We start from the raw sequence: 10,817 nt of genomic DNA, 5'->3' as shown, positions 1-10,817 counted from the left end.
CCTGAGGCAGAGGCCGACCCTCCCCACACACACACACGGGACACCCCCACCCGCGGCCCTCTCCCCCTGACGGGCGAAGGCCTGGAGCCGCAGCCGATCGTTGCCAAAGCAACACCCAGCTCGGCGCCTTCCTCCTTCTCCCTTCACGGCTCCTCCTCTTCCTCCCCCCGCCGCGCCCTCTCCCACCCACTCGGTCTCGGCGGCGGCGATGGAGGCGGCGGGCGGCCGCGGCCTGGCCAGCGGCGCCGGGCGGGAGGCGCCGGCCGCCTGATGAGGTACCGCCGCCGGGCCGCGGGTCGGCGCCTCGCTGGGTTCTTGTAGGGGAGGGCGGGAAAGGGGTTCCCAGCGGCCGCTCCCCCTTAGAGCCTGGGGCGGGGTTGGGGGGGGGAAGGAAGCGGGGACGCGCCTCCGGCGTCACCCCCTCCCTGCGCCGAGGTTTCTGTGGGGGCCGGCGGGGCCCCTCCGGCGGCACACGCCCTCCCGCCGCCCCCGAGGGGGCTGACGGTGGCGAGCGGCAGCGGCACGGCCCTGCGAGGGGCGCGGGCGAGGCCGGCGCGGCCCACGGGCCGGCGGGAACGAGCGGCGGCGCGAAGCCGCCTCCCGAGCGCGGTGGGAGGCAACGGGCAGGAAGAGATGGGGAATGTTGGAGAAGAACCTTCATCAAAGCGCTTATTTTATCCCATCGGGGAGGGGAGAGGGGGCGGGAGGGGGGTTGGAAATTCAGGGGAGCAGCGCGCTGGTGCCTCACGCTTTGAAATCCCGTTCAGTAACTTACTTGGAAAGTTTGTGAGGCGACGCGCCAAGGGAAGCCGGGCTGCTCGGACAATGGGGTCGCTCGCCTTTAACACCAAACTGCCAGCTTTTGCAGAAGCCAGCCCTAAAGCTCTACCTGAAGAGTGCTAATGAGACTGAAATGTTATTATTATTACCATTCCCTCCCTTTAGAAGCGGCATCCGCGGCCTGATCCCGCGGACACGCTGCGTGCACAAGTCAATACTCAGCCACCAATTTATTGGCTTTATTCATGTGCGTAAAATTACAGAGCATGGATTTTGGCTGGGTGAAAGTATGACGTAATCTTTGGCCAACACAAATAGAGTAGTACCAGCATTTCTAAACGTTACTAAGCTCCCCTACTCGGATATTGTTTAAATTCATGTGACTTGCTCTTCTAATATAATCTCCATTTTAAAGGCTGAAGAATTCTAGGTGTGTGCAAATATAAAGCACTTCTTGCAGTGCAAGCCCAGTTTTGCTTTAACGTTTTTTGTATTCCCAGTGAAACTGGCTTCAGAAAATACAATTTCAAAGAAGAATCTGGAAGAGTTGGGATTATTGAAAAAGGATTACGACAAAATCCCCCAATATTTCAATAAAATTACTTGATGGTGACAAGTATTGTGTCAAACACAGCCTCAGACCATTCTCCAGAATAATTTTTCTCACATGACAACAGTCCAGAGAAGTAGATTTAACACTACTTGATCAATGCAAAGTCTGACACAAGTAAAAAAATTACAGTACGAGACAATAGGAGGATGTCAGAGGAAAGAAAGAAAACCTCATTGGGGTGGTCTCACTGTTAAATTCCTGCTTGGTGGCTGTATTTCCTTTTTTCACCTAGACCAGATGGTCCAGGTTCTTTTAAATGCTGCCTACAAAATGGACTAACCTGGTTCTGCTCACTTACCCAGACAGGATAATCTTATTAATCTCATAATGGCCCTCAGTTCTGAGCGTGCACTGGCTTTTGACTAGACTTGCCCGAGCAAATGCTTACTGTTTTATGGATGCATGTCAGCGCAGCGTTTGCTCCTCCTTTGGCCTACTACTGTTACTATGCTTGTTGAGTTACGCAGCACTGCTGAGTTAGATTTCTTCTGTGTAAATGTTGGTCTCCTGTTCAGCAGCTTTTGCTGTTCTGATTTGCATTGAGGCAACTTCAGATTTTACCAATGCAGCCAGGTTCACTGCAGGCTGGGAAATCTGCATGTAAATGAAAGGAAGTAATTTAATACAGCACACAGAAAGCTGCCCTGTGGAGACAGGGTGTGATCCCAGCATGGCAGCTTTCAGAACGAAGACAGTATCTGTCAAAAGGAAAAGCTTTGCCTCATGCAGTCAGTCACTCATGCTTTTTCCCCAGAACCTAGTTAGACTCTCCTTTTAACTGGTACTTTTAATATCCTGGTATAGGAGAAAAAGTAGCAAGAATCTGGACCAGGAAGAAAACCGCACCATGCAAGCAAACTGCAGTCATCTCCACAACGTCGAAGGGAGTGGTGATGACTCTTCATCTTCTCAGAGTGCCCACGCAGCGAGGCTGTCAGGAGAGAGTGGAGATGTTCGCATACAGCTGAACTCTGCTGTGGGAGAAGCCAGAGAGAACGCGAGTTCCCGCCCTTCGAGAGCCGGTTCCCAGAGCCGCTCGCACGGACATGCCCACAGCGAAGCAGCAGCGGGGCTCAGCAGTCCCACTCCAGACTCAGAGGAACACAGCGGCAGCTCCCTCTCGGAGCTCAGATACCTCCTCCAGTGGCTGCACAGGAGTCTGCCGTATATCTTGATTCTGTGTGTCAAATTGATCATGCAGCACATAATTGGTAGAGTATAACAAAATAAGGTCTGAGGGAACAGACCTTTCCCCCCCCCCCAGAGATATACTAATAACCATGCCTGAAATATAATTCAATTTATTTTTAGCTTTATTTTTATTTGCTTTATTCATCAGTAAGAGAGATTTACTAAACTACATTTCAGTGGCTTCTGTTTCTTTGCTGGCATATGTACAATGTGCTTAATTATTCTGTTTTGATAGTCTGAGCTATTAATTGTAATTACAAAGACATATTAGAAATGGCTGGTTTTTTAACCCAGTTCAGGTTGGGTTTTATTTATTTTCTTGTGTATAACTGACCCTCTTTTCCTACTAGGCATTTCTCTTGGAATTGGGCTGCTAACAACTTACATGTATGCAAACAAAAGCATAGTAAATCAGGTTTTTCTAAGAGTAAGTATCACCCTATGCAGCAAAATTTTTTAAGTTAACCAAGACCTTTATACATCAATTTTTGAAAGAAATATTAATGGAGATACTGTTTCATTTATCTAACAATATTTGTTAAGGTTTCAAAATGGAAATTTAAAAAATTTTAATACTTTTTAAGTTTCAACACTTCTGTACAGTGTACAGCTGCTCAGATAAGGGATTTTTCCCCTCCTCTGACTTTGAATACTGAAATCATTTCAACTGAGAAAAGTGTTTTGGAATTTTTATCTTAAATATATTTGGTGAATCAAATAGCAATTGATTTAGTTTAAACTTTCAGCTGTCTCTGTTCACTCCCGAAGGAGAATCTGTTCTTCAGTGGGGTGGGTTTTGGTTGTGTTTTTAGAGAAAACCTTGATACACATAGAAGCTGGTAGTTGAAAGCATTAAAGTCACTGCTGTACCTTTCCACTGAGTTCTATTTTATTTGGCCTAAAGCCACTAAGATAAAACCCTCTAGTAGTAACTGTTGAGGTGCAATAGACAGAGTGCTTTGAAGATACATTTAAGACATTAATACTGAGATAAGGACTGGACTATGTCTTCACGATTACCTTCCAGGAACGGTGCTCCAAGTTGCAGTGTGCTTGGTTACTAGTATACCTAACTGGATCGTCTCTCCTCTTGTACTACACCTTTCATTCTCAGTCCCTGTATAACAGGTAAGTAGAGAAATATCACTACTCGCATTGTAAATTGCTCAAATGTTAACTGGGAACACCTTATCTGGGCTGCTGTTGTTCTTTGTGGCATTGGCTTCTCTTTCATTTTAATCTCCATGCCAAATTGAACAGGTGCTGTCCTTAAAAACATGCTGGAATTCTCAAGATGCAAGTTAATGGCAGTACTGTACTATAGGAACGTACCTGGGTTTGATTCCTAGCTGCCACCTTGCCTTGGGAATACTGAATTATGGGGTGTTGTGGAGTTTCTGTCTCCAGTTTGTTTTCTTCCACTGCCATTCTGTAGCTCCAGTCTTGGCTGCAAATCGGTCAAAGGCTGTTTTGCTAAAAAGGAGAAGAAATCCCACCTCTGGAGAATGGGGGTTTTCATGAAGATACAGGAATACTAAAAAATGTAAAGGATGTCAGAGGTCATAAATGATCAGTGTGCAATAAAGAGTTTATTTTCTTAGCAAGTGTTTTCCCTCTATGAAAACCAGATTTCCTTTGTTAACTAAACCTGCTGTGATAATCTCTGGTTATGCTTTCCTCTAAATAGGGTGCTCTAGTAACCTCTGATAATTCTTTTTGTAGCTTAATCTTTTTAAAACCTACTGTGGATTTTATGAACTTCTGGGAGGTACTTTGGATTGTGGGAGTTACAGACTTTATTCTGAAATTCCTCTTCATGAGCTTCAAGTGCTTTATTCTCTTGGTGCCTTCTTTTATGATGTCCTTTAAATCTAAGGTAAGAAAACAAGCTATATTTCTCCTTCCTCATTAAGAGCCTTTTAACTATAAAATTAGCTAATTATTAAATTCTACCCAGAGAAAAGTCTCTTTAATTAAAGGTCTACATATAATCCACCACTACACTGTGGGTGAGAAAACCCTGTGGATTTCACGTTCATCCCTGCTTGATGCTAAGCAAGGTCTGATCTGAAACAACTGCTTGTATTATGTCATCGGATAAATGGGTTTATTTCTGTCTCTGTGTGGGGGGGTGAGGGGGGTGAAGAAACCTTTTATTTGCTGCAGTGTAAGGGTGTGTATACAGGCAGTTAACACAGAGCAGCTGAAGCACAGTAAATTTTTCAGATCCTTGACAATAACCAACATGGGAAGATTTTAAGATCTGTGCCTACAAACAGCTGTTTTTTCCTCTCTCTTCAAAAAATACTGACAAAAAGAAAATTCAGGATTAAACTTGCTATTTGATCAATCAATCTGATTCATAGCTTAATTCCTCAAACCAGTGAGGTTTAATAATTTTCACAGAAGCCTATGCTGCTTGCTGGGGTATTTATTTTTATCTGCTTCCCAAGGTGAGACAGGCAAAACCAATTACATTTAATGTCAAAATAGCAAACTCTAGTGCTGGTTAAAAGCCAAACAAACAAACCCAAACAAGTGCAGTTCATCTGTGGGAGCATTTGAGCAGGGTGTTTTGATAGGCTTTATCTCTTACAATGTACAAGAACTAGTTTTTCTCAGGTACAACTGATTTCTCTAAATACCAGTTTATAATCTAGTTCTCTTTTTTTTTTTTTTATCCCCTACAGCTAGTGATGTAACATCAAAAAATAGTTATTGAAAATTCCATAACACCAACTGGGATGTAAACTGTGGCTAAATTAAAGAAGGCATGTGGTCAATAGTGGCATTATCCAATGTCCATTATAGAAAGAGTACTTCTCTGTTACAAATACAGTTTTAAAGACAAACTTGAGGAAATAAAGTAAGAGCTAAGCTAAATATCTATGATTATACACACACACACGGTGCTCTGTGCAGGACACTTGTGCTTCGTTGCCGTTACTCAGTAATATTTAGGGTGTCACTGAACTCTGTTTAACTCCAGCCCAGCTACACTATGCTTCTTTCCTGGCCCCCAATTTTGGTAACACTCCACAATTACCACAAGATAAGGCTTCTTACACAGGCATGAAATAATGCTTACAGGAAAAAAGTTTGTTAATAATGAACGTGCCTTGCTCTCAAATTCTAAATCTGAAATGCAGGACACAACTCTGCTAATGACAAGCTGACCAAATTTGTCTTATTTTCCTTTTCCACATAACATTTCTTTTTTAATGCTTCTGAAATTCAGTCCGATAGCATGAAGTGGGTAGGCACCTATTTTAGCCTATTGATTTGATTTTCTGCAGTACAGCAATCGATAGCCTTACTCCTACTTGTCCAGTTGTGGTGGGACTCACCATCTGGTCTTCATTCTTTTTCACGCTTCGTATTTTGTTGTTTCAGGGTATTAGGAGAGGAAGCTCCTCAATAACAACGCATCTCTTCTCTATATTTTAAAACCCCTTTGTGTTTTAAATCTTGAGCGATTCCTTTGCATGTCTTGCTTAGGGCTACTGGTACATGCTGTTAGAAGAACTCTGCCAGTATTACCGTATGTTTGTCCCCATACCAGTTTGGTTCCGTTATCTTATTGGCTATGGGGAGCTGGACAGTGGACTCGGATGGACCCTTGGGATATTGCTGGGCCTTCTCTACCTCATCCTGAAAGTACGTGAGCTTTACATTCCTCTCAAGCTACTTTGCAGTAGTTGTGAATCATTGTAGACATGTTAACAAATGCATTTCTGAAAGCTTCTTTGTGTTTGAACTGACTTGCAAGTTGATGATTCAGTTTAACTGATCCAGCCTTCCAAAACTGATGGGAAAACTGGCTCAGGACACTAAATCATTTTTTTTTTTCCTACACCTGTTCTGGGAATGGACTGAGGTTTCATAGCAACGAACACTGTTCCTGTGGGTCTCCTCACATCTGACACTGCTCTCAGATATTGAGAAAAAGAGCTTGCAAAAATAAAGGGGAAATTCATGGTTAAAAGAATCAGCATTTTCCAGGAAACCAGATTTGCTGTCTGCTGGAGTATCCTGTGTGATGCTGAACAAGTTAAATGGAAGTGTTCACACGGGTTCTCTACTCAGATAAGAGCTAATCTGCCCCTAACGTAACAAGACTCAGGACAAGTTTGGCTTTGAACATGAGAAGCACTTTATAACACTATGGTATCTTAATTACAAGCCTAAAGACTACTGTGTAACTGATAATATGCTGATGTATTTGAACTGGAGTGCTCCGTTTCAGAACCTCAACACTTAAAGAACAGAGACCAACTGGGAAATAAAAAACTTCAGCCTAAATTTTTAGTTTGGTTACATATTAAATAATTAAAATAGGGTCAGTCTGAATTGTAGCTTCAGTTGCGTTCCTGCCAACGTCAAAGGAGCAGTGAGATTTCTAGTGTTGGAATCTGGGCACAAACTTGGAAGCTTTTTAGTTCACAGAGAAAAGTACTAAAGCATAATTTGCTTTTCTTTCATTTCAGGTTTTGAGCTTTTTTGGACAATTGAGAAACTTCAGACAGGTCTTACGGATATTTTGTACACGACCAGTGAGTACTGAATTCTCTTATGACAAAGGAATACGACAAATTTACATGAAAATACTAATTTTTTTTAATACCTCATTCCTATATTGCTTTGTTCTAACAATAGATGACTACATTCTGAAACTGTATTCTTTCATGGTCTGAATTCCTTCAGCTGAACAACAACAACAACAAAGCTCCCCAAAAATCTATTCTGCATGTCTCTACAGATAAGCATAGGTGAAATAACATACCCTTTATGTCCTGCTTCCTACTTCTAAATTGGAATAAATACTGGTTGGATGCAGGCAGATCATGCTGAAATACACTGAGACTTGAAGCTTGTGAAAATAATTGACATGCAAGCAACTTCTGTTAGAACTGTAAGTTTCTGGATAATCTTTCACTGTAGTATTGTTTAGAGCCTGCTATTCATGCAGTAAAACAGAACATTTGGAGCACAGTAACACTCAACAAAAAGAATAATAAAGCACTTCTCAACGTCCAAGTGCTGTCTTGGTCAAACTTAACGCAGAGCTTTGCTCAGAGGTCACTGTTCAAATAAAACTGCTACAGTTTTTTCCATAACTGATTAGTGGAAGATCCCAGCCAGACAGCATGGCAAGCAGGAGCATAGAAGCTTTAGGCCCCAAGACAACCATTAAAAAAAAAAACTTAGCAACATTTCATTGGATTAGGGAGCGAATAGTTTTCTTGACATAGCAGTCCTTACTCCCAATTTCTTTCTGTCCTATGTTTTGTATTCCCACTCCTCCTAGAAACTAATACCTGCTGAAAATATCTTGCTTTACAGCACTACGGGGTGCCAGCTAGCAAGAGACAGTGTTCTGAGTCGGATGACATTTGCTCAATCTGCCAAGCTGAATTTCAGAAGCCCATTCTGCTTCTCTGCCAGGTAATACACATTATCAGAATTATTTTTTTGCAAACTTAATATCTTTAACAACTGCTAAACAAAACAATGTAAAGTCAGATTAGTGAGTATGTGTCTTGCAGATTACTGTTAGAAATCAAACTATGCAAGTAATATACCATCTTACCAATGGAAGAGCTTAGAAGCTCTAAGTTCTCATTCTTTTCATTACAGCACACATTTTGTGAAGAATGCATCTCTTTATGGTTTAATAGAGAAAAAACGTGTCCACTCTGCAGAACTGTTATTTCAGACCATGTTAACAAGTGGAAGGATGGAGCTACATCTATGCATCTACAGATTTTCTAAAGCATGTCAAACAACTTGGTTTACAGTTTGTTTGTTCAAGCTAAGGTTTTTCAGTTTACTGCAGATTAAATTGCAGGTGGCACAAGGAACAGGTTTCCAAATCCTAAATGTCGTGCCTCTGTGAAATGTTTCAGCATTTAAAACAGTGCAGACCATATTAACTTGACCTTCTTAAGTATAGAAAAGTAAGTTTTCAGAATGAATGCAGAAAAGCCAGCATTGCTTCTCTTGTGATTCTTTTAGGAAACAATCAGGTCATTGAAAAATGCTGTATTGGTTCTTGCAGCAGCTTCTTAATTCACCATTTTATTTAAAAGTTTAAGTAGAGTTCCAGACTGTACTAAATGGTATTTATCCTTCTAACATGACTCAAACCAAAAGGTCAGCCTACCATTTTATTAGGATTATGAGCAAATTTTGTATTCTGGACTACAGTGAGAATTAGAGCTACTTGTCACCCCTGGCATTAAAGAGCCTTTATTGCTTGCTTAGTAGATGAGAGAAAGAGTTTTATTCCTGTACCTGTAACAGCAACTATTTCTCACTGTACCTGGAAATAAGCCACAGGAATAAGACATTTCCCCTTTAGGTTCTTGTAGGCTTCTAATGGATCTTTGGCTTAATACATAAACCAACCACTGATACTAGTTTTTTATTCAGAATTTTATAAAGTTGGTATTTTTAAAATAAATCTTTAATACTATATTTTTGTCCTAACATGAACCAGATTTTCTTACAGGGGAGAATCTATTTTATACTACTATATTTGCAATTTGTAGTATGCATAAAAATCAGAGAGAATAAATGCATTTAAATCTATTTGTTTGGTGCATGTTGAATAAAGAAACAAGACTCATTACTGTTTCAGTATTAACTTACACATAAGCAGGTAACAACAGCTCACTGCTAGGTATAATTTTCCTGTTAAACTATGTCTCTGAAAACCAAAATACCTCCAAGTGCTACAACTTACTCATGACTAGTCTCTATGCTAATTATAGAGCTAACTTTTGTACCATCTCACTTTCTTTCTTCCTGCTTGTCTTTTGCTGTTCAGATAAGACTAAAACCACCCCACCCAAATTACTCTGTTCCAACAAAGTTAAATTGAGCTGCCGTTAACTTGAGCTTGTCTTAACTGAATACCTTTAGGAAACTTCTAAATTAGGGAAAAAACAGAATTAAAAAGTTAAACGCTTACTTGATGAATGATGTAGCACCTCAAACAGCCAGGCAAAGTGACTGAGTAGTACAAACTTGCAGCTGACACAGCCAGATTTATAGGGCTGACAGGGCATGATGGGAGTGTCCTTAAAGGGACAGCTGAAAGGGTAATGCTAGTAGAATTTAGTAGTCTGAATAAAAATCTAATGAGATGGAGGATTCAAGATAAGAAGCATAATTTGACATTCAACCTGGGTTTACCAACAGAATGCTGTGTATTTGCAAACCGTGTTTTTGTTTGAGGTTTACTGCAGTTGAGAGTACAGGCGCCCTGTGATTGTTCCACCATGGTATCTGAGGGACTGGGGGAAAAAACACTCCAGCTTAAAGAAATCAAGAAAAAGCTTCTAGGTCTGTAATTGGAAATTTATGGGAGTAGATGAGAATGATTGTCAAGGAAGCCCATCCCAGCAGGTGAGGTACTTGGTGTGGACAATATGCAGCTGAGTAGTGTCACACAAGTCTTGAGGCTGACAGGGAAGACTAAAAGCTTAGCCACAGCCAGTGCTGTGCTGCAGTAAGCTTCTGCCTGTACCTCCCGTGTTGTAGAATAAACTGTTCTTAGTTTCCTTAGAGATCTAGCTATGTTTTAGCTTGCATCTGAAGTTCAGGCAAGATCAGAACTGTTTGTAACTTAAATTTCATCAGTGCTTATATTCAGACTGCTACTGCAGCAGAACTTCCCTTGAGACAAGAACTGAATCAGTCAAGGAACAAAAACAGAGTAGGCTGGAACTTAGGGTTGGATTCTGAATCTGTGATGGGCCCACACAGACTTCAGCAGCTCACTTGGTTATAGTCATATTTAGACTTTCGCAAACTTAATCATGAACATACAGTCTAGAGTGCTTTAAGGGGTTTTTTTCTTCATACAGGTATTGTGTGAGTACTCTGTTAACAATTTGAGTGCTATAATTGGTCAACAAATAGGACCTTTAAAAAAAAAAAAGCTTTGCTTGTCTGAGTAAAATGCGTGACTAAGCCCATACACAGTTAATAAGGGCAGATGTAATAACCAACCCCTTTGAAAATACTGGGCAAAACAGAAATCGTAACTTATCCTGGATTAGCTTTTCCTGAAAGGCTAATACCATCAGCTTAATCACTTTTAAATTCAAAAATCCTTTCAAAGAAGCTATAAAACTAAAATTCTTTAGACTTGGACATGATGTTAGAACAAGGAACTGCACTTCGTAATACTCAAGTACTGATTAGCTCCATTGCCTACCAGTAACAG

The 10,817-nt window shown here is 41.2% G+C and overlaps 1 protein-coding gene across 1 annotated transcript; it reads left to right on the top strand.

Moving 5' to 3' along the window:
- The first annotated feature begins 203 nt into the window (after positions 1 to 203).
- RNFT1 (ring finger protein, transmembrane 1) lies at positions 204 to 9,215 on the top strand. Its single transcript, XM_084273218.1, has 9 exons — positions 204 to 275; positions 2,198 to 2,604; positions 2,935 to 3,011; positions 3,612 to 3,712; positions 4,307 to 4,460; positions 6,083 to 6,241; positions 7,072 to 7,137; positions 7,928 to 8,029; positions 8,222 to 9,215. Exons 1-9 carry the CDS (start codon positions 271 to 273, stop codon positions 8,354 to 8,356), a joined length of 1,206 nt encoding a protein of 401 aa, XP_084129344.1. The 5' UTR covers positions 204 to 270; the 3' UTR covers positions 8,357 to 9,215.
- The last annotated feature ends 1,602 nt before the right edge of the window (positions 9,216 to 10,817 follow it).

This window comes from Gallinula chloropus (assembly GCF_964237585.1).
Source record: "Gallinula chloropus genome assembly, chromosome: 19".
In the NCBI taxonomy this organism is placed as follows: Eukaryota; Metazoa; Chordata; class Aves; order Gruiformes; family Rallidae; genus Gallinula; species Gallinula chloropus.
This window is presented reverse-complemented; position numbering and strand designations above follow the sequence as displayed.